Below are 25178 nucleotides of genomic sequence, written 5' to 3' on the forward strand. Positions count from 1 at the left end.
GAGAGTCCCTAGTAAACTCTCTACCAGGCTTAGCATAACCCGTATCACCTTTTCCTAAAGGCCATCATAAAGAGAGATTAAAGAACCTCTAAAAAATTCTAAGTTATTTAAGACTTCCAAGTCCCAGCAGTACTTCCAACAACTTTTAAGTGATCTCAACACTTGGTTGCAAAATGAAATCTTAAAAAATATATATTGCAATAGCATAGCTTCCTCTCTCATGATATGTGAGCATCACTTCTAGGCCTCAAGCTCTCCAAACACTTAAAAGGGGTACCGGGATACCACCCCAAGCTTAGATTGGTTCACTGATTACTACTGGATTACTCACATGCTTTGAGACAACCACGTGGTTTGCCGCAATTTCTTCTACTAAAAGCTTTAATTTGAATCATAGAATATCCCGAGTTGGAAGGGACCCATGAGGATCACTGAGCCCAAATCCTTATCAAATTATCAAGAAGATATCCTAATTTGAACTTGGGAAGCAAAGTTGCTTCCCTAGATCCATTCAAATCAGAGCAGCAGTGTCTGCAAACATCCATACCCTGTAAGGTCCTGGAATTTGGGTGATCTCAGTTCTGTGTGTGAGGAGATTGAGCAATCAGCTGAAGTGAACAGGAATAAATTATATTCCTTTGTAGCACAAGAGCTACCCAGTGGGTTAAAGCTCTCACACTTCAAAAACTAGATTCTAGACTATGGAAAGATTCTCTATACATGAACTTGAGGCATACTGCATGCAAATACAAGTTGAAGCCAAAAAAAGAAACTTAAGTGCACTGTAATTCTAGTTGAGCTACAGCACACGAAGACGACAGGGCTAATATTTCAGCTTATTCTTGCACGACTGAAAACTGTAGAGCCGGAAGTCAGAAAGCTCAAGCCCGAGTTGAGAATATAGTATTTTGTTGAACTTCCTCCCACAAAGTACATTTAAAAAAATAACAAACACTGACAGTAAAGCGTGACTTTCATACAAACCATAATACTGACTGGACAGAGCAACAGATCAGCTTGCTGATATATGAAAGGGAGGAATACTTGCCAAACAAAACTTCTATACTTTCCAACCTAGATTTCTAAGTGCACTGAATTGTTTAATTGTTTAATAGCTGTACTTTGAACTACAGTCACCCTAAAGATTTTAGTCAGATCAGTTGCAAGATCTGGCTTCAAGAACACAGCACATCCAAGTAACCACGATCAATCACAGTCAAAAAGAAAATTTCAAGGTAAATGCAAGTCAGAAGCTGGTTAATCAGCACATAATTCTTGAGGGCAGGCACCAAGGGTGAAATTCAGCTTATTGGAGAAACCCTCTTAGAGTCCACAGATTAAGACATTCAACTAAGACCTAAGCAAACCAAGACAAGCCTCAGTAGAGCCACTGGAAGCTCCTTTCACCCGATGGAGCCAGTATCTGCAGTCTGGCAGGTGGCATACAATGCCTTCCGTAAGTGATACTCTGACTCCCCAGAAATCCTGATGTTTGTCTCCTCTTTCCAGGAGGGTGAGACCTGTAGGTAAAAGTCCTAATTTCCACAGCTCAGATCTGTGTTTCAGTGTTGTGTTCCACATCGCTTAAACCTGCAGCGGTGCAATTAAATTGCAGGGTGATCATCCGTATGCTATTCGGACAGCTTTTAAAAGAATAGCATAGTCAACAGCCTCTTTAATCCTTTACATTGAAAAGGAAAGGTTAATTTCCCCTTAACAGGTAAGTGAAGACCCATAACCTAGTTAAAACATTTTTTGGAACAACTAGACAGCTAAAGCAATTAGGAATGACATATGCTGTAATAAGAAGTATTTTTAAGATGTTGTTTAACTATCTAATGTCTTTTCCATAATAATCTGGCAGAATTTTGGTACTCGTTACTCATCTCATAGTAAGCACATTTCACCACATAAAAGAGATCTTATCTGTGTGTTAGAAGTTACTTTTAGAAAATTGTCCCCATCCTTAAAAAAGCAACGAATTAGCAGTGTCTGTACACTGGGCTGAAAATAGGGGAAAATTAAGTGATAGCTGCACTTCATTTGAGAAACTAGCAACCAAAATTCTTCTATTTAAAGGAGGTGCTATTCAAACAAACAACATAGAAGTCACAATAATAAGGCAACTTTCATACATCCCACCAGGGCCAAACTGGATAGCTTTTCCTCAAGAAAACCCAGTCCTATAATCACATCAAATCGTGGTTAACCATGGAGCAGAGTGCTCAGACTTCTCCCTAGCACTGCAAGAGCTCAGCGTACAGATTCATCCACCAACATACATGTTCAGAATACAGAGCATTCCTAGTTGGCTTGCACACAAAAACATCCAATATAGACGCTTTCTCAATTTTGCAATGAGGACGACTAATGAAATATGGATCAAATTTGACAGCTCCGCTGAACATGGACAGATATCTCTTCGTCTCAGATAAACAAGCCCACTGACAGTCTTCTTGGGAGTAAAGAAAACACTGTCACCCCCCGACAGCACAGCCATGATTGTCAGTATTAGCCACACAGCTCAGAAAGAGCTACGCAGGAGTCGTGTACTTGAAGCACTCGGGAGGAAGTGAGACTCCGCTATCTGAGCGGAGTAACAGCAGGAGAAGAGTCCCACCACCAGCAGGGCCTAGCTGCTATTTTCAGTTCTTCAAACAGCAGCAGGTTGAGGTAGCGCAGGCTGAGTTTACGGGTTCAACTAGCTCGGCAAGTCTGCTCTTCTGCAAGCACCCTACTCATTGCTGCAAGTTGTATGGGCTGCTGTAAACCAGAGTTTAAAAATTAAAAAAAAAAAAAAAGCTAGCCAATAGCCACCTTCTAACCTTAGCTTGTCATGCATGCTTCAGTCAGCCACGCTCAAGTAAAGATCCTCAATAGCTGTCGGCGAGAAGGGCATGGATGGATAAAACACTGCATTTCCCCCTCGCCGTGAATCCAGCCCAGTGAGCAGTCAGCATGCGGCTTTTAATCACAGTTCAGAGCTACATTTTAAGGAAGCAAGTGTAAGAAGGTAACATCCATTTCCTCCTTTTGTTCTTGACATTAAAAATAATAGTTAGCAAATTTAATTTCCTTATCTGTTATTCACATTAGCTTGTGTACTACCCACCTACGTGAAATATTTGGGTACAGAATGCATGTTCAAGTGCCTTGCTGTGCAACTCCCTTCCCCGAGGCTTTGTCAAACTATTGTTTTTCAAATTAATAATCACATCTTGATGGGACAGAAGACTACTATAGCAAACCTTCCAAGACATTTCACCTTGACTTGGGAAAGTCCAAGGAGAATCACATCCAAAGGTGTGCTTTGCCCAACTTTTACATAGTGACTGTCAGTTCAGAAGAATCTAAAGATCCTCAAATCAGTGGAGTCTGCACTCACTCACCCTCTCTCACACACACACACGCATTTTTTTCCTGTTCCAGTAGGTTCCATTTTAAGCAGGGAGATAATTATGCAAAACCCCACATCCGGTCACCAGTTTGTCCTTGCAGTGGAGGGAAACAGAGTAACTTTGAAAGTTTCTTATCCCTACCCCTGAGGAATCTGATGGGGAAAAAGCAAGCAGGAGGTGCTGAAACACTGGCAAAACGCCAAGAAGTTCTGAGCATTTGTAATATGCATCTGCCATTTGAAAACAAAGCCAGGCAACCTAGAAATTTGACATTTGAGGAAACCCACATTGTTTGCAGCAAGTGAGAAAGATGCCCAAACGATTGAGGGCAAATACTCAACAAAACATTTAAGTCTGTTTTTTGTTACAGTATCAGTAACTGCATAAACGCAGAAAATTAATAAAAGTCTGCTGTATACTTGCATTTAAAACTCCTAAGCTGTACGCACAATTGCTCCAAGTTGTTTTGAAAGCATATAAAGCTGCATATCACTGGTTATTAGTCCAATACGCTTTTTCATTAACATATATATATTTATTACTCTAAAATACCTTCATGACATTTAGAGCTAGCAATTTTACAATCCGGAGCAACATTACTTTCCACTACAAGAGGAAACAACCAACCATTTCTCATTTGCACAGATACCAAAGCGCTCTGTTCCCCCAAAAGCACAAGAAAAAAGGCTTTTTAATATTATTGCTTCAGACAAACAGAAAGACACCACCGGATGCACATGCAAAACAAAACCCCCAAACATACCCTTAAGTTAACTGAAAGGACAGAGATTGCTTAAAAAGGTATCTGGTTGGAATTTCATCCACTTCCATTTTCTTACCCTGACACTCAGTCCACAAACGAGGGAAAAAATAAGCTATTGTATATAAACTCCTCAAGCAATAAGACATGACAGAGCATGAATTATGATCTCTTCATTTGGAGCTGGTTTGTCAGACATGGAGCTGACAGCAAAGTGCTCTTACCACATCTAGGAATAAACACATACCATAATTCCTGCATTGGAATGTCTTATTGAAATTATAGCATTATTTTTAAGTATTTATAATGTAAAAGTGATGAGACACATACTGAGTACCTAATTATCCTGTACCACCAGCGTTGCTTGGAATGCTTATTAATCAATTAGGTTTTAGATTAAAGCTAAATAGATACGGTATACCTCTTAAAAGAATACCTGAACCAGAAGATGAGATTATCAAAAGCTATCTGTTTTTCCCTCAATGTGTCAGTTATAATAGTTTAAAAAAAAAATTCGCAAACAACTGCGCAACATACTTCCAAAGTCTGCAGACCACCATCACCACTCACATCATCAGGCCTTCTACAACCCTGTAGCTGTTAACGTAAAGTACCTGCTCATTTTTATTTACAAGGGATCTCTTTCGCAAAGGACGGGTTTTTTCCACTCACCCACCACCTCCCCGTATCCATTCTCTCAAAGCTCCTCCTCCCAGCAATTCTCACAGTGAATCTTCTCCAGGGTTTCAAGACAGTAGAAGGTTCCAACATGGAAGCAGCCCCTCCAGAAATCAACACGACTATTGTATTTAAGCAGTATTCAAGAGTATTAAAAGTTAACCATGCTGTAAAGTGCTACTTGGAGCCAGAGCCAGAAAAATCACACATTGTTATACAATTCTCTGTGAGCATCAGATTATTCTCAGCAGCTACGCAAGTGATTTATACCTTAATACAAAAGAGAGTTTAAAGACAAGTAGCCACAACTGCAAAAGAACCTCAAAGCCTTCCTAAACTCAGGTGTTCCGGCTGTAAAGCACCACAGCAAATACCTAGCCTGGCATTCTTTCCCAGCACAGATGAGAAGATTTTATGGGCTTGACGGATTCAGGGGTATTTCTCTTCTGTTTTTTTTTTAAATAATCAGACTCTATGGTTTATAAGAACTACTGAAAGCAGTTTTATTCTCCTTTTTCTAAGGTTTAGTTTGTTTCTTGTCAAACTCGCCCCTTAAACATAACGGATCTTTGAACCATATTTAGGGCTCAGCTAAAGTAACTAATGAGTGTTACGTAAGATGTCTCTCCATGTAGAACAATCTGTTCCAAAAGTTACCAAAAATAGCAATTCTCTAAACACTGGTGTGATGCAATATTTAACCAGTTACTGCATTAGCTGCTGAATTCATACATTACTATTAAAAAAAAAAAAGACTTAAAATATTATTACAACATTTGCAACCTTACCTAAGCTGGTAGGTTTTATCAGCTCATCCAACAAGTCATAAAAAGGTAACTTCTGAAGTTTTATGTCGGGATGGACAGGGTGGAGCGCAGATGTGAGATGGGGGAGTTCCAGTTCATGTTTAGGTCCCAGAAGCGAAACGGGAAGCAATGGTGACGTGGCAGGGTGGCCATCGTAACTGAGCTGTGGAATGGTAGACGGAGACAAAGCCGCTGGCATGGAGCTCGAGTGTACGCTGGGGATAGATAAGTCTGCAGGTGTCATGATTTTCTGAGGGAACCTTCGCCTATAGAGTTCTTTGATTTTCATTTGTACAGCAGGACTGCAGCCAGCCTTTAACAAATGCAGTGCTTTTGTGAGAAGTTCGTGTTTTCGTCCGTGCTTGTTCCTCCCCGCGTAACCCAGAAGTACTTGCAGTTCAGAAACTCTAAGGCTCATAACCATTTGCTTAAAAGAAACAAAACAAAAAATTAGTATTCAAGTTACATCATCTTAAACACTAACATTAGAATGTGGCTTAATCCCATTAAGCATACAGTTTTTAAAGGCACCCCACCACTGCTCTTCTCCCACTGATTCTAAGAAATACAATGCAAAACAGTACTTGTTCACAGACAGATATCGCTACTTAGAAAGTCAGTATCGAGCAATTTTTAAAGGGATTTCCATTTGCCATATACAATTCAGGACAGCAATGCTGGGGAAAAAAAAACAACTGAGAAAAGGACAAGTTGCCAGTACAAAATAACGCTTGTAAATGTAATTATTTTCTAATCACCGTTCTGCTAGTATCTATAATGTTAACTTTTTTTTTTTTTTTACATCTAACTAGATGAATAAAAAGTCATACATTGACAATATCCACGTCTCCAGTACTCGCACTTAAAAGCTGTGCCAGTCCTTAAGTCTGGAACGTTACTTCACTTTCTCTCGCTTTTTGCCATGCAGCATAACTAATCCACGCAGGTTCAAAGGAAAGGAGATAAGTGACTGATGTCAAAAAGAGAACGAGAAATTATAATCCAATTTGTGTTCAACCCCATATGATCATTACTGAATTAAAGGAAACTTTTTCCAACTCCATTTCCTTACTTCTCACATCAAAGTTGCATGTTCTGTTTTGGATGGGAGAGCTGGGCTTTGCCTTCTATTAATTAGCATCTTCATTTACACAGTCTTTTACTGTCTCACAATATGGTCTAATGAAATCAAACTGGTAAGACTTGTAAACTGTTTCACTTCTTCAGGAACCGAGAAAAACACTACACAAAGTGGCGAAACCAGCAGTCGCCCATGTGCACCAACTACTTCTCTGCTGGTCAAACAGGAGCCAGAAAGTCAACTTAGGAGCTCAGTTTCTATTTGAAAACTTCTTTCAGTGCTTGACACGGGCTCATTCGCCATCACAAGCCCTGTGACACCAGATGAAATGATATTCCTGCAGAATTTTGGATTCCCCAGGAACTGACAAAGAGGTACAATGCCACGACTGGCTACCTGGATCTTTTGTATGAGACCACTAAATACCCTGAATATTTTGTAGTCAATTCCAAAAGATCAAAACCAAAATAATACTTGAAGTACATATTTGGGACTAAGCTAATTCAGCATACCAGGGTTCTGCAATTTCCCAGTGACTGAGGGCTGAATAACCAAACTAGCGCTAGCAAAGAATCTTTAAAATAGAGTACGAATGCTCCCACCTTCTCTAGTTCTTCAAGCCGTGCAAAATATTCAGACACATTACTCAAGTTATTTTCACATTAATTCTTAAACCTAGAGTCCTAGTACTAGAAAGTATGCTATCCCTAGCTTTAGCAAAACCAGCCCCAACCCTCATCAATTCTTCAAACATCCAGCACCTGCAAGAGATCTTCAAGGTACAGGTGTCCAGGAGAGGTATTCCCCTATACTGAAATAGGTCGTGTTATTTAAAAGTGCTAAATGAGATGATTCATGTATTTAATGAGGTATGCACCCAGATAGCTTTAACTAAATTTGCCATAAAATTTCTGCTCCATTGAACCCCACCAACAGAACTGGATAACCTTGCTGCAGATCTTGGATAAACCTTGCTGCAGACTACCGCAAACACTTGGGATATAACAGGAATTTTCTGGCATATTTTTCCGTGAATACCCTGAGAACCTGCTTCATACTTTCGACTACGAGACTGTCATGAAGCTACTAATGAGAACAGACGAGGTACTTTGTAAGAAACAGAGATGTCTTAAAAGAATAGGCATTTCAGTTACAATCTGAAGTGTTGACAGCTGAAAAGAAAGTGAAACAAATAGATTTGCAACATGGAAAAACACTATTTATAATGCTTTACAAACATTTCTTCAACAGAATGAGTAGTTACAGCTGAAGGGTTTAATGCCTGCTACCATCACCGTTAAAAGTCACTTCCTGAACAGCCAGAACCTCTCAGAGCTTCACTCTGTTCGTGTTTTGTAATGAACTTATAGACCTAGCTTGCAAAAAACACCGAGGATTAAGAAATAATTGAGCTAACACAGAAGCTCCTGCTACACGTTGCATATTTTCCATTTTTGGAAGGTATAGGCAAGTTAAAAATAAGCATACAGAAAGCAGGGTCCATCATGTAGCCAGAGTCACAAACCAAAACCAATAAAATTCCCCAGATCTTCCCCACCCTGGCGCATTCCTTACAAAGGACAAGAATAATTGTATTTGCAACGTTAAGGGCACTAATGGATACATCAATTAAAAACACAGTCATGGAAAAAACCAGCAATAAATGTTTGCGGTTTTATTACAGTTTCATACTTCACTGATAAACCTTTCTTCCACAAATAAATAGAGGCAATGCCTTAAAACACACGCACACACATCCATAGGTTTTGCCAGTGGATCGTGTCAATCAGTGGCACGGGGAAGCAGAACCCGACAGACGCAGCCTTGCTGGCAAAAAGTCTCTCACGTTGCTGCAATCTGAACATGAAAATTCCTCTCCCCTCCTCCAACACAGTTGTGTTTTATTTGAGGACACAACCCAGCTCCACCAGCAGAAGTGCCACTGCCCGTACAAGCACTACCCATACTACGAGCCCTTGGCCCATGTCACACTGGTACCCTAATCTTAGAACAGGCAGGATAATTATAGCAGGGAAATAAAACAAGTGCTGTCAAATGCACAAAGTAAATACACAAAAAAGCTGCAATTTATAATTAATTTTTTTTTCCTGTCACATCTCACCTCATCACAATTCAAACCCCTTGCTGGCATAGTTACACCAGCAAAGCTGAAGGGCAAAGACACAAAGCATTTTGCTTCAGGAAATCTTGCTTTTTTTCCTGTTGCCTGAAGTAGAGTAGTAAGAAGACCACTCCCAGCAGTACAGCTGCACCTGCAGCAAGCTACAAAACCCACCACAAAGATTCTGTCTCCTAACAACGGCAAATATCCACAATCCTTTTTTTTGGTGGGTTTGGTTTTTTTTTTTTCTTTCCTAACACAAAAGAAACTAACAAAAAAACCAACAACAAATACAAAACCAACCAACCAAAAAAAAGTATATACACAGCTACCAAGGACAGACTGAAGGATAGCTTACGAACTGCAATTACAGATAACTAGGTGTTTAGTTCTGTGTTCAAGTACAGGTAAATATATGTTCCTACAAACTTCACACTAGGGCACAAGAAATTGATGCTTTTCAGCTAAGAAAAGGTAGAGCTACTTGCCATTTGCCTAACTTCAGCACGAGAAACGCAGCAGCTGACTGTAAGCCAGTTTCAGCTACAACAAATCCCAGTACCAAGCACACTGGGTGTTCTGATGATGTTGTGCATTTTGCTACCTGTTGTATCTAAACAATATCTAAAATTCAAAGAAAGGGTGAGGACGGTAGAAAAACTGTTCGAAGTGTAAAACAGTAAGAACAAGCTTTACAGAAACTCAACTTATCTCAGTTTAACAGAGAGTATTTCTATTTTGACTCACTGTAAAGACCTTCACAGAGTTTAGAAGGTAACTCTAATCTATCAACTTACATCTGACATTTCCTGCTTGACAATACAACACAAACACACGTTCCTCCGCAAAAGCTGCATTAGTCATGGGGATTGCCTGGCTCATTATACACACCCCCACTTCAGCCCGCGTCCCCTCGCCCAAGCCTTGTGACCACAGCCCAGCCTTCCCAAAGCCAGCAGGGCATTTCACTGTCTTAAGACAAGTCACCTAATTGTACATGTCGGGCAGGAGGACCATGGAATCAAAGAGGCCAGTTTATTTTCCCACCTCCCAGTTGCTTGTTTCCAAATCTGTGCCACTTCTCTCTTGGCAGATTGTGTGAACTCAACCGTTTGCTGCAGTTCACGCTGCAGCCGCGTGAGCAGGTGCATCCCCCGGTTTCTGTGTGTTGAGGAAACGTTCTCAAGCAACTCATCTGGAAACAAGGATATTTCCTGTTCCACACCTACTTCAGATAGCCAATAAGGTTTGGAAGAAAATAGCTTAAGGATGCAAAAGCAACCCATGGGCGGCATCCTACGTCATCCACCCACTACCTCTCCTGTGACTATCAATAGGAAAGGATGCTCTGCCTACAGCTTGCTCTTTCAAAAAGGCTGGTACACACTTTTTTAAAAGCTAACACATATGAAAATTGTTGAAGTCCCCCAAACCAAAAATTGCATGGAGACACGTACAAGGTAAAGAGGAACCAGGGTTTTCCCCAAGACATTCAGAAAAGGATTATGAAATGAAAAGCATCAGGCTGCTTAGTACACACTGCAACATCAACGCACGTTTTGTAGCTCCTGACTCACTAAGATCTCTCAATAAACAAGCACGTCTGGTTGGAGAAACGTGTCTATGCCACACAACAGGACCATTTTGCTTTGTGAATGTTGTTTGGCCATTCAGAGTAAATATATTTTACCAGGAACCTTAACTTTTAACAGAGCAGCCAACATGAAGAGTCATTTTCTTTGATTTCTCTCAGCAAAGAAAACAGCAGAGATAAATCTTTAGTTTTAAAGAATGGTTTTCCACAAAGCCCAGTCGTTCCACCCGTTGTGGAAAGATGCCCAGGCTGGGCAGCTTCTCTGGCTAGAGAAGGCCAATCGTTAGTACAGGTTAACAGGTCAGACCAAAGAAGAATTGCTTTCAAGAACTGGATCTCATCTCACCAATCTATGAAGGTTGGGAATTAAGTTTAGAAATAAATAAAATCTAAGTATTAGTGCCTCTGTATAAGAAATTCCTTTGATAACCTTGCGTGGCTGGTCTCACTGGCACGTGATTCAGAGAAGTGCTACTAAAAAGACAAGCAGATTCAGGCAGCGAACATAATTTCTAGACTGGAAAATACATAGGGGCTAAAACACTGGTTTGAAATGCAGGAAGATGAGCTTTAAGTCCCACTGCTCAAGAAAAGATCAGATACAGGTTATCTGCTGAGATCCAACACCACAGATGGTGAGCCTTCATGTTTTTTCCCATTCTTTGAAGGGAGGGACTTGCCTAAGAGGTAAAAGCCAGGCAGCAGTCAGTGATTTTTATTTTAAATAAATTGAGCAGTGTCCATTGAAAAGCATGGTGGAAAATACTGAAAATTTATCACAAATACCAGCACCACGAGATACTGTCTTCAAAGCAGCATACTCATCCATCAGCAGCAGCATTAACAGTCCCAACAATTTGATGAATGCTTTCTAGAAAGGGTATTTCTACATCTCTAGTAATCAGCCCCGGGACCTATCTGGAGAATTTAACAAGTTATTTCCGGATGTTTATGATAACTAGAAGCTGTGAATAAGCTCCAAAACGCATTCAAAAGTTTTGCCAGCACAAGAAGCAGCATTTGGCGAGGCACCACACCGCATTTTGTGCCTAAAGCTATACAACAGGTCCTCCACAATTCTCTAACCATTAACACAAATGTCAAAGGGGGGAAAAAAAAGAAAAGAAAAAAATCACCTCAAACACTAGGGAGAAGATGGGAGAACAGAAGTAGAAAAAAAAAAAAGAAGAAACTTAAAAAAAAAGCATACTGAACGGGAGGTCACCCATTTATAATCAGCAATTGAAGACAGTGACACTAAGTTTCTTCTGTTATTAGAAACATAGTGATGAGCAATAGTTTACTAACAATCCTGAAATTAAGAATCATTCGAGAAGATGGCGAGCACTGCAAGGAGTCACTTCAAAGTCAAAGTAAAGAAAATCCTCCTGACTATAACCCTGTGCTCTTCTGAAGGCTTCAGCAACGGAGCCTCTGCACTGACACCCTGCACAGCACCTTCGGCCCCAGAGTCCGGAGGGATCAGCTCCGGCCATCGTCTGCGTTACAAGTGGGGACACATTCACACTGGCAAAGCTCTAACGCTGTTTTCAAGCACAACGCAAATGGAAATTTCCCCCTTATGAAAACAAGGAAACTACTATTCAAGGAATTCCACAATGCACTTCCAAAAGACAGTTTAAAAAAAAAATCAAATCAGAATTGTTCTTTTTTTCTAATAAAAGCAACTAGGAAGCATTAGATTAGTATGGAAGTGGTTTTGAATTAATCGCAGTATGCCTTCAACACCCAGCTGTAAAAATACAGGAGAGTTCCTGCATGCTATGAACAGCCTCTTTAACCCCTGATATAAATCTTCTGGAGAAGAAAGCTATACCTGAGCTACACGAGCTCTCTACAGCTACACAGACTAAACTCTTGGGTTCTTAGACATTTAAGATTTGTGAAAATGGGAGATCATGAAGGTAAAAATATTCCCATCTTTTATGAAGGCACATTGCCTAGTCCTAAATTCTATCTGCAAGGCACACACAAGGAAGCTATCAAGGCTAAACCATAAAAATTGAAATCAGTCTACCGAAAATCTGCAAGAGGGAGTGAAACGACCAATTCATGGAAGCTCAAGCGCCTGGATGACAGGCTGTAACTTCCTGCATTTGTCTAATGCAACCAAAACACTCAAAGGTTGAAGTCACCGTAATTCAAAATGAAGGGGAGGCAAAAGCACAGAAGAACAGTCATAAATATGCAACACACTACAACCTTTAAGGAGGCTATTGGTTTTCACAACGAAAAACTCAGCTGTATCCTAGTGTGATGCATACAATGTTTCGGCAAGCAGGGCCGTAACAAAAGAATAGGTACAAACCAACCGCAGGTGTAAATATTATTTGCCTTTTGTTACACACACAAGGAGATATTTCTTAATCAAAGAAACCCTATATTTACACAGTATATCAGTGCTCATAAAGAACATTTCACAACCGTATGACCAAATCTATGCATTTGTCTAGCGGGCAGTAAAAATAGATTTAAATCCATTAAAAATGCACCAACAAAATGATGTCCATATACTGTAAATGCCAAAAATAGCCTGGACTGACCTACTGTTGGTATCTCCATAGACATGGGCTTCCTTAAGGTCAAACACTGTATTCATGATTTTCACCGGGTTACATATTTTTTACCATGCTAGCAGAGAAAGTACACTATAAAGCTTAAGTCATCAGGTGTTATTTACTCTAGCATGCTCACAAACAGAATATTTCCTTGCTAATGATATGGTTCCGTATCTGTTAATATAAACATTATGACCCTTGAACAAATCTACACGAATGATGAAGTTCAGATTCAAGTGCCTACTAACACCAGGGATCTCTGGCAGTGAAGGGACTGTATGTATATGTAAAATCTATATCAGTTCTGCATAAAGGGCTTCTGGACAGAAGGTCCTGCGATTTCCTACCGTCACCTACACTCATTCAATTCATATAACAACTTACCAAATATATCATAACCTTAACTCTTAATTCCCCAGATCAAACAGTACAAGGAATATTTTCCTTACCTGCTCTTGGCAAACATTGCTTGCTTGTATCTGTCGTGCTGGTAAAACTTGACTACCCTCAAATTTAGAAAGTTTTAGTAAAGTCGGAGCATTGCTGTGTATACATGAACACTAATAAATCTAAGATCTCCTTCCAACCCACGATTCAGAGGCCTCCATCTAATCCTGCAGCAGTGACGCTACCAACTTCTTAGAGATGTCTGTCACTCACAGTAGACAAGAAAATCCACAGTGATAAAAGTAACAAAATGCACTGAAGAGTGAAAGGATTGCAAAAGAAAACAGTAAGACAGCTCTAGCCCCCCTTGAACTGCCTGCTAGTAACAACAGGCAGGCAGAGTTTGGAATTTTTAATATAATCCCCACATGTTAACAGCTGTCTTATGTTTTTTGCCTCTGATATTTTGCTATGCTATCACAGAAATGAAATATCATCTAAAAGCCTCGATACATATACCCTGGCAAATTACTGTAGGCGATCACCCATCTAAATGTCCACTGCACCCCTTTTCCTAGAGCTTTTTTCCTCAGAAAGACTCAAGACTGTGTGCCCATGTCCCCAAAATGCCACTTCAGTTCTCGAACACTTAAATCTGCAGGATTTTGTAATTTTTTTTTTTAATATGATGGCTTGCAAACCACACTGTGTCCTGCCCTGCCTCCCTGGCTGCACATCAACCCTGCCCTAGCAGAGAAGCCGGGTGGGCAGCTGGGGAAGGGACTTGCTCCCACTGTAAAAGCCAGATTTGCTGGAGAAAGTCCGCCAAGACTTTAGTCATGTCTAAATTGTGTTTGATTTAAAGTCACATTTTATCTTAATCCGTAACAGAAGTTTTACCATTCTCAAGAGATTTTATTCACTAGGTGAACTATATTATTACTTTGGGTATTAAATAAGGTTGCTGACACGGTAGTAATCTCCATTTCTGTTCTTGAAGGCTCAAGGTTTTTTTCAGCCGCACTCAAACTTAATTGTCCCTAGTGTATTTATCTTTGCAGACGGGAATCATTTTTACAGAGTTATGCACTAGCATGATTTTCATGACAAGTAATTGCAGAAATGCTAGTTTAGACAATTGCTGGACAACTAAACAGTGTGCCTCTCTAAAGACAAACAGCTTACACCTAAGGCTAATAATGAAGACAATTATTTTCCACTATTTGGGAGAGGGTCATTGCCAGACAAATTTACTTTTTATTAAGAATGTTCTTATCCTTAACTAAGCCTTTCAACTGGCTGACAGAAGAGCTAATTCCTATGCAATAAGCTTCAGCAGAGCCCAAGCCAGCCGCAGACACAGCTGTCCAAAGAGCTTGCTAAACACAGTATGTCCTATTATAATCTCTCTAACAAATAACACAAAAGGTCTACATCGGTATAATCAAAATATAACAACTTATATAGCATTCAGTAATAGTCTGAAAGATTGTCGCTTTGTATAATAAAGAAAAAAAAAGATTAGGAACAAGAATTCTCAGCTTCTGGAAGCCATACAGGAGGTCAAAACCACACATTTAGTCCCCCTCCTCCAGTGATTTTAAAGAAGAAACCAGATACCTTTTAAAACATGTAATTAAAACACAAAAGCAATGGTTATGTAAAAAATTTGACTTATTTGGGATTTACAGATAGGAAGTCTATTAAATGAGAATCCTTTTAGCCATTATTTTTCAGCAGAACGCTAGAGAATGAAGCTCCAGTTACTTTCTAAATATCTAAAATACCTGCATGAAGCACATGTAGCTTTTGGAAGTCAATTTTGAAGGAAAGCTGGAGAAGAATGCACCTGGAATTCTATGAATGTACTCACATAGCAACATGGATAAAGAGGCGGCTTCCACGAGCAGCTTACAGAACCTCTTAACAGCAAGACACACAACAATTTCAAGACCTACATTCTCACATTCAGTGTTGACGTTTGCTTGCAAAATTTAAATCTCTACTGCATCAACAGACATTATTTCTTCATATGTGTTAGCCAACTTAAGCATCACTCAATTAAAACAAATTATTGCCATAATAGACGCATGTTTTCCTCCAAGATTTAAAAAAAAAACTTTATTTCTGTACATTACAGAACTGCAAAGTGTTCTGTTTTCCACATGCTGAAAGTTATCAACAAACACTGAAGAGTTAGCTGTCCACTAAAAATAAACAAACTTTTGTTATTTATTTAGCTTCTAATGAGGTTAACACTTCAGAATATGAAATTATACAGTCAAATATACACAAAACAATCAACTTTTTCCCCCTCATTTGTCCCATTTTCTAGGGTGCAGCACCGGAGACAGATTACATCATCACCAACTATTATGCTGGAATCTCAAAAAGTTTTAATTAACAATCATATTAAATTTGGATACTGACTTGCAAAGGACTGAACAGCAGGCTGAAGCCAGTGTATAATCGAATCTCATTGCCATTAAAAGTAACCAATTGCTATGTAAATACCCTGGGAGAAGGAAAGCTAGGAGACTGGAGTTGTCTGTTCACAGCTACCACTTTAAAAAAATATTTTAAAGCCAAAATGGCCAATGATAAAATCAAGTGTTTTCTTTTAGACTTGGAAACAACCCTTCTCACAAAGTTCTGTTCTGAGAAATGCATTCCTAGGCTTTGTGAATTACACCTAAAAAGAGTGATTCTGATGCGCTGAGCTCCACCACAACAGCAGGATCCATCCACAGCAACAGCTGTACCAGGACCACAGCTGCCATCAGCCTTGTCACTGGGTACCACGTACCAATATCCCCTTGTTCATACACCATCTCACAAGATGCACAATAATGTTTGGTAGTGCTTTTAGCTGTAGCTACAGGAATATATAAAAGACTGCAACAATAGTTAATAACATCTAGAATAAAGACTGGGGAGGAAGGAAAGGCGGAAGGAAGGGAGAAGAACAGGAAAATTACGATATCAGATAAAACATCAGGTATGGGAAATACTCAATAATTCATCATTAAAAGATTTCCCTTTCCAAAGGAAGAAATGGAACAGAAATGAAATAAATCTGCTGACAACAAATACCTATGAAATACACTGGCCAAATACTTTATTCCCTTCCAATACTGGTCCACCAAGAATAATAATTTATTACTACTAACAATTAGTTGTAATTGTTATCACAGAAATAAGCAATGGAGCCAAAAGTTCCCACTGTGTCAATAAGCTGAAAACAAATACTCCATCAAACAATCATACTGGCATCCATATATAAAAAAAAAAAAAGCTAGTCATTCTGTACATAATTTATTTCGTAAGGTCTTCAAATTCATGTATAGAAATTACATTAGGAAGCCAAAATACACACTCCTTTTTAAGTAGTCATATAGCAGTAAATCATCAAGATTAATTAAGAGCTTGAACAATACTAAGAAATTTTCCTTTTACATTACAGTTCCTCAGAGTACCAGGTAAGATGCACCACACAAATCAAGCATCTTGTCACCAGTTCTGCAGAGACCACGTGAAACTGGGGAAGACTCAAGTTTCCTACAGCAATGTTCTCATAGCACAGATTATCCTAAATTGGTCTCTACTTTGATGAGGTATCAATTTCAAGCACGTTCTAGTGAAACTCTTCAAAATCATTCCTTTAGTGCAGTTTTTCTAAGTCTTCATAGAGCACAGGTAAGACAAGCGTTTTCTCTGCTCAGGTCTTCCTCTTCTTTCAGGAGAGGACACCCATTCTCTTGCCTTTCCTCTACTTATTCCTGAAACAGATGATCCAAGTTCTTTTCACTTTGCTTGCTTAGCCCCGGTCCTACCTAGAAAAAGCTCGTCCTAGATGTTTTTTGGAGACTAAAACAGAACTAGCAGTCCTTTCTCTGTTCCTTAGCTGTTGAATATTTTCATGTTTAAGCATCTCCATTTATCTGGGAGCCACATCTCTGCTTCACATATTTCATCTATCAATAGTGCAGTGGCCGTAAACAAAAGGATGTGAGAAAGGCAAGGGCTGACGGAAAGTAACACTTTCTATTACATTTAGAGAAACAACCTGCACATCTGAAATGTTTTTCAACCATATCAGTTGGTCTAAGAAGAATTATTACCCCATTATATTTTATAGAAGCATCTGCCTACGAACAAACAGGTTCAGGTTTTTAGGCATCAGCCTAAAAGCAAGACCAAGAAGTAACATTCACATGTTTACATGACTCTTCTAGTCCCTGGCCACTTTCATTAAGAGCTAACTGCACATGAAATTCAAAGTTACTAAACACAAAGTAGACAGAAGTGAAGGATCATCTAAACTTCTCATGTGTTTTTCTCATTATGCAGTTGATGGTTCAGGAGAGGAACTTGGGCATCGCTACAGACAGCTCTTCATGCAGCTACGGCCAAATAAGCAGATTTGCAGGGAACTAGTAGGCCAAACAACCTTGGGAGGTCCCTTTCAACCTCACATTATGTGGGTAAGAGTATTTTTCAGAACTGAAGAAGTCAAAGCAGCGAATCAAGATGCATGAGATATCTGGTCCTACAGTCATTCCAAAAAGCCAACGAGTTTTAAAATACATATGGACAGAGGTGGACAGGAGGGCACCAATCTAGGAATGGTTCAGTGGTGGAATATGACTACCCATGACTACCCTAGGAACACACAGGGCTTTGCAACCAGATCAGACCACCACCTAGTAAAAATCACTGTTACCTATCCTAGCTCATTTTCTCTCAACAAGGTATCTAGAACAGAGAGTAGCCATGTAACAGCAAAGTGCTAGCAAGAAACTATGCGTGAGCCACATGTGGCCACCCAGTAATTCAAGAAAAGTCAGTTTTTCAAACTCTGAAGAGCTATTGTCTCTCATGGCACAATAGGAAACACAAATTACAGGTCTTACTATTTATAAAGCAGCTAAATGGACACAAAAGGCTAATTTATTCCTAACTGTACAGATGCATTAAAAAAATGTAATTATGCATTGCATACAACAATATGATACAGGATTAATACTTACATCACGTATTGAGACAAATCAATTTTAAAGTGCAAAAATAAAATTATTATTATTATAGAGGAGAAATTAGTAGCTGGGGGGAAAAAAAAAAACAAACCAACCAAAAAACCCACACTCTTGTATGTCACTTGTCCAAACCCAGGTGAAAATACTGGCAGTCAGAAGCTCATCTCCCATTTCAAAAAAGTCTTACTATGTCAGTACTCAACCTAGTTCCCACCGAGACGGATTCAGGATCCTGGGTCAGTCAAGTTAATGAGACATGGATGACTTCTTTGGCTGCTACTCACGCCACTAAAGCATCAGTAAGACTGTCAAGAATCACACTGATTTCATTCCAAGTACCAGCGCAGCTTGGAAAGAGAGCAACGGGGCAGCAGCGGTGCCAAACCCTGAATGCGTATCCTGGGGAAGACATCTAAAAGAGGCATGGGGACAAAGAAAGGGAAAGCAGGAAGCTCAGTTTTTCATATCACCCACAACGACTGGTTTCTTCCCACTATGGAAAAATGCAAAAAGATGATGAAATAATAGGAGAGGAAGCAGACCTTCCTGCTTTTCTTCAGCATTCAAAAGAGGATAAAGAAAACAGTTTCAAATGACAACATGCAGCCTGAGACAGGCTGGGAAGATGCATCCTAGGCAAGGCCTAGACTCCTGACAAAGCTGATCCTAACCTCACAATCCTACTTCACCCCTCAGAATTTGGGCTACTCTGTCCTTCTACCTTCCAGTGCTGTCCACACCAGAAAATTGTAGTTTTACATGTATTAGCTGCATCATGTTACCTATAGGCTCAAAGACAAGCATGCAGTGCTTAAGAACCCATTAGCCTGCAATGATTAATCCCAGGACAAAACATCCAACAGTGCATTAGAAAACTAAGAATACATTCTTTATGCAATATTTTCCTGGCCCACATATAGCACAGACAAGGCCTATAGAAACATTTCCTTCACAGTCACACTGGCGCATGTTAAGGAGAGATACTAAGGATGCTTGCTCAGTGGGAAGAGAGATATTTCATTTCCCAGTGCCATTAATCTGGCACACTGTCCCCCTCCCCGCAACCCTCATCCTTCAAGCACTGTATATTTCTTACAATCAAAGTAAGACTGAATTCAATTAATCTATTCACACAATGACCCCTGCCCTGCATGGAAACAAACTGCTTGATGGAATGAAGGTTTCTTTAAGCCAAGTTTCAGCCACACCTATGATTTAAAATACATGAAAACTATTGCAAGTAAACTCCAAAAATGATACTGCATTTAACTTGGCTTCAGCCACAAGAACAACCAGAACTGAAAAAGGTGCCTAAGAAAACTTTGATAGCAAAGTTAAAACTTCCATGGAAATCCTGAGCAAGTGAAAACAGAAAATGTGCAGTGTTTCTGCAGTACTGAACGCAGATATAAACATTCCCTTACTTTTCCCCAACCCTGCAGTGAGCTGCCTCCCCCCGAACTCCCACCCCACTCGCGGGGCAGAGGGAGGATGCTGCTCCAGTCACTGCTCTTTTTCATCTTTACTGACCAAACTATTGCCCCACCTCATTAACCGCACTCATCCAAATCCCACTCTGAATAGGAATTTGCATATATACAAGCCTTTTGCAGCTCATTAATGTCATTTGAATGACTCTCACATGTTCATGAATTTATACTCTGCCTCCCTTTTTACATATATGGGCCAAAGGCACAGGGGGAGGGAAGAAAAAAAAAAAAAGATTATTTAGGATCTCATGACAAAACAAAGCTTTTTCTGGGTTTCAGCCCAGCATTTCAGTATGAAGTGTCTTCACCCTTTTGCCTCCTGCTACACTCCCTGGATAACATATAGCTTCTATTTCCAGGTAAAGAAGTTGTAAGCCTCGTATCCCTTCACAACCTTGCTCAGCCTCTATGTCAAAAGCAAAGGACAGTCCACTATTGGGGAAAAACAAAAAAACTGAGGCATCAAGACATCAGTCATGAACAGGCCCAAGGAACGAGGGAGTCAATGCAGTTAATCAACTAATATTTAGCTCAAGCCCTTTACTAAGATATGTGAATGTAGTCCAAAAAACAAAGGCACATTTTTTAAAAACTTTTCTAGTTAACTGAACATAGGAAACAAGTTTCAACACATCTCTGCTTCCCCTTAAAACAGCTTGGCACCACCTCAGAGTTCTACATATGTTTAAAAACAACAGAATAGTACAGGTCAAAGGAAACTCTAAAATCTAGTTGCTCACACAAGCTGGGTATTCTTGCAGCATTAATAATATTTTTTTTTTTAAATAAAACAGGCAATAGATCCTTAGCTTGCTATTCAAAGTTCTTTTATTACCAATACGTTCGAGTTGTTCCAAGACCAAACAATAGAGGAAGGTCATGCGTGGAGTTCTGCAAGGGCCTATGCTGGCACATGTAGCTTAACCTATTCGTTAACAACCTAGAAAATGAAGTGATCAGTGGGGTGACAAAGTTGCAGAGATATGACGTGGTTGTAAGGACAAAGGCAACCTGGAGAATCAGTGAAATACCTCAGTGACAGAGCAAATCCGTGTACATAAATGTAAAATGATGCCTATGGGGAAAAGCAGCCCAGACAGACCTGGCTGTACCTATGAAGTGATGGGCTCTGGGATGACCTTTACCACACTAGAGCAAGCTCCCAGGCCCAAGATAAACAGACATATGAAAACACCAGCTCAGTAGCAGTCAAACACACAAATCATTATTGTTAGAAATCATTTCAAAAAAGGAATGGAGAGCAAATGAGAAATTATTGTATACATGGTATAAATCCCTGGTTCACCCAGATCTCGAAGTTTTGTTGGTCTCGTCTTTAAAAGTGGAAAGTTTCACTGAAAGATGACAGAAGTCCAGCAAGATTCTTCTACTTAAGAAATGGCAAAAGCTAAGATTTTTCAACCTACAAAACAGAGAACGTGGGGACAGCAATCTACAAAACCATGAACAGCACAAGGACAGTGGACAGGGATCATCTGTCCAGTCTCTTTTATTACACAACATCGTGACCAGTGGATGAAGACAGCTGGAACCAGGCTCAAAACAAAATGAGAAGGGTCCTAAGCAGCAGAACAACAAAAATCCCTAGCAAAATACGGTGAGCAAAATAAGTTTATATAGGTTCAAGAGGAACATGACAGGCACTTGGAAAATAGATTTATTATGGCTTGTCTAGCTAGTAGCCCCCAGCGGGTTCAGAGGACTGAGCTGCAAATAGCTGGAGACCAGGAGAATATTGCAGGTGGGAGACAGTTATTTCTTATATTTTGTCCTGTTTCCCCTTTTCTCTACATTCGCTTCTGGAAGCTCTAGGAGACAATACCAGGCCAGACGGACCCTTGGTCTGAACCAGTAAAGCTACTTTTACATTCTTAAGATTCAGTTTATAACGTAAGTTTATTTTTAGCCATTTCCTCAGAAACCCAGGCGACATTGTCAAGAGCCTCTAATAAAAATATTACTTCTCAACTGAAAGAGTCAAATTTTAACACCAAAGAGGTAAAAGTGGAGATTAACTGAATGAAAATCTGGGTGTACACCCTTTAGAAAAATATTATCTAAAATACTTGTAATTCAAACCGACAACAGTTCTGACAGTTGATTAAAAAAATTTGAAGCCCTGCCATCAAGTGGCCTCAGCAGATTCACTGATGAGATACTGCTAAATCAACATGGAACCTATGAAAAAGAACAGCTTTGTTTCTGTACTGCTGATGAAGTTCCTACATTTTTCATTTTGGCGCACTATATTTATAGGTGTACTAACTCCTCCATAGATAGCCTGAGCAGAGCTGCGTCTAACAGATTTTTCAATAAACTGAAAATCTACACAAATACTTGGACTGTTTCAAAGACCCTTATTTTGCACCAGGGAAACAAGATACAACATCTGCACAAAAGTGAGATCATTTTGTCAAGGGAGTCTCAAGAAACAATACGAGGAATGAATGTATCAGAAAACACTCTCATCCACACAACTTTTTACGACACACTTCTGCAGCTCAGATTACAGATTTTACCTGAACAAAACACATTATCCCTATTGTATTTGGCCTCTGCTTGTATCTGCTTTTTAAAAAAAATAAATAATAGTGAGCAGCACCTATGCTAAATTGCCAAGCAAAACTACATTCGCTGCTATTTCCATCCTATATTCTATTTGGCACGCTAACTAATCATGTTTTCAGTTGAAAAGCTGAACAGAGCGGCCTTATTAAGTCCAGGCTCTGCTCTACAAAGAGGGCAGGAGGAACATCCCGCAGCAGACTGCAAATGAAGGTAAGCAAGAAGTTTCAGCTCTGAATGTTTCTCAACCAACTGTCACACTTCAAGGGACAGTAAATTCCTTCACAGGACTGGACAGCAAAAGCAAGCCACCTGCTTACACAGCAAACAAACCAAGATGCTCTTCTAAAGGAAAGGAAGATAACACTTTCTCAGGAGGAAGCTCCAGCACTGTCACATGCAAAACAAGGTGGAGGAACCTCACATGGTCTGCCACACTGATCAGACCACAAATATGAGGAAGGACCAAGATTAGACTAGACCAACAAAGCGACTCTCAGGACTACCAGTCATTCTGCAGAGATACACAGAGCCAATTTTATTCCCAGAAGCATCTAGGGATGAATTATTTTGCTAAACTCTGCCTTTTGGCTCAGCTGCCAATCTGCTCCCCTTTGTGAGCCTCAAGAACAGAGTAGCAGCATCAAGCAAATACACGGGCAAGAGGGCCAAGGCTGAAATCTGATGGACCTAAGGCGTCCTATTGCAAACCACACCCCTGAAAATGTTGCAGATGACAGACCCTACAGCTGCTCTGTAATGAGCTGTACAAGTATGGAAAGGTAAAGCCATAATACTGGCTGGCAGCTTGAGTACGTGCCCAGTGGAAGAACCACTGCAAATACAAACCCCTACAGCTTCAACATAAAATTCTAGTGTACCTAAAGGGCTCTGCAGTTTTATACTCTGTCATCTCTTTGGAAGAGAACTGCTTTTTTCCTAGTATAAACCTATCTTAGAAAACCAAGCTTCTAATCTCAGCTCTGCCCAAATATTATGACTTAACTCCTGCCCAATACCAATTTCTGAGAACATTTATCACATGTGTTTGCACAGTGGAATGGCTGCGGCCACAAAGGATGCATCTTCAGGAAGTGAAGGCAATGCTGCAACCAAGCAGTAAGGAAACCGAGCTCAGTTTTCCATCTGCTTTTACAACCACGTATTTAATGGGAGGGGAGAAAAGAGTGGGAGAGCTTGGTATACCAATTTTCAAAATGGACAAGAATCCTATGGAGCCTCCTGGTGAAGAGATACCTACCTACTGCCTGTCTTCAGCTCCCCTCAGAAGGTTCACGGCTTTTGAAATCTAGTTTTTTTGAAGCAACGTCCACCTTTTCCAGTGATACCAGTGGACAGTCTCAGGAACTACTTTTGCACATTTCTGAGGATGTTAAGGATTTTGTAATACATCTCCACTAACGGAAATCCACAGGAGTAAAAACTCCTCAAGAACTACATCTGTAGCGTAGAATCCTCTGCCCAAATCCCATCGCCAAACCAGATGCTGGTATCTTATTGTCAAAGACGTGAGGTACAGCAAGATGATCTGGCAAGAGGCTGGGGGAACAGGGCTCATTCAGCCTGGTGAAGGGAAGGCTTTGGAGGAACCTAATGGCAACCTTCCAACATGTAAAGGAGGTCATCAAGAAAACAGAGCCATGATCTTCACAGAGGTACATAGCAGAAGGATGTAAGACAACAGGCACAAGCTGAAATAAGAGGGTCAGGGTGGATACAAAAAAAAAAACAAACCCATTTTCACCATGAGAACAGTTAAGTAGTGGAAGAGGTTGCCCACAGAGGTTGTGCAGTTTCCATCCTTGGAGGTTTTAAAGATCAGACTGAATAAGGTCCTGAGTAACCTGTTCTGACCTCATAGCTAACCCTGCCTTGAGCAGGAGGTTGGATTTTCCAAGGTCCCTTCCAACCAAAATTACCAAATAATCTATGGTCAGGACCAAGGGAGCAACTAGGTGTCAAACTGAAAATAACACCAAGAAAAGCTAACCGGAGAGCCCTACTGAACTGATGGTTTGAAGAATTTAGCACAACAAATCATATCTGGGCTGGAAACTGGGGAAAAAGCGCTCTCAGTATACACGATAAACATACAAGTCATAAGGAAGAAAATATCTACAGAAGGGATGCTTCACAACTTACTATTCTGGAAAAGCTGTTGACTGTGTATCAGCCCCAAAGAAGAGCAGAGATTCAAACTCTCTCTTTCTTACTTTTTCCTGCTGTTAGACATACTCCTAGGATGGGAACTAGCAACTGATGCATTACCTACAGCCCATGCAGTCCTGGCAGAAGCAGAGAGGAGGCAGAACTCATACATGTTTATTACCACGTACCCAGAAAGCTGATTATCATTTCCTAAACAAAACAAGGGAAGTTCACTACAGAGCAATCTTCAGCAATGCACACGGAGTGAATAACACTTATCTTTCTGTCCTCCATGCTAAATAAACTTTTAACAAACCCACAGAGTCTTTGCTCTGCTGCAGAGCCTAGGATTCTATCCTTACCAAGCAACAGCTTTAAAGGGCTCCTTTTCCTTCTCCATTAATTATCATGTCACTCCCTATATAAATCTCTTGTATATCATCTCCTATAGACATAAAGGTCAAGCTTAGGTTGACCTTTGGTCTAATTGTA

General features: G+C 40.1%; 1 protein-coding gene across 1 annotated transcript in view; it reads right to left on the minus strand.

The window, feature by feature from the left end:
* PIAS1 (protein inhibitor of activated STAT 1) overlaps positions 1-25178 on the minus strand; it is a 61551-nt gene that overhangs the window by 29284 nt on the left and 7089 nt on the right. The window contains 1 exon segment of the mRNA XM_074599956.1: positions 5625-6069. Coding sequence (XP_074456057.1) covers positions 5625-6069 — 445 coding nt within the window.

The sequence above is a fragment of the Larus michahellis genome, chromosome 9 (assembly GCF_964199755.1).
Source record: "Larus michahellis chromosome 9, bLarMic1.1, whole genome shotgun sequence".
Classification (NCBI taxonomy): domain Eukaryota; kingdom Metazoa; phylum Chordata; class Aves; order Charadriiformes; family Laridae; genus Larus; species Larus michahellis.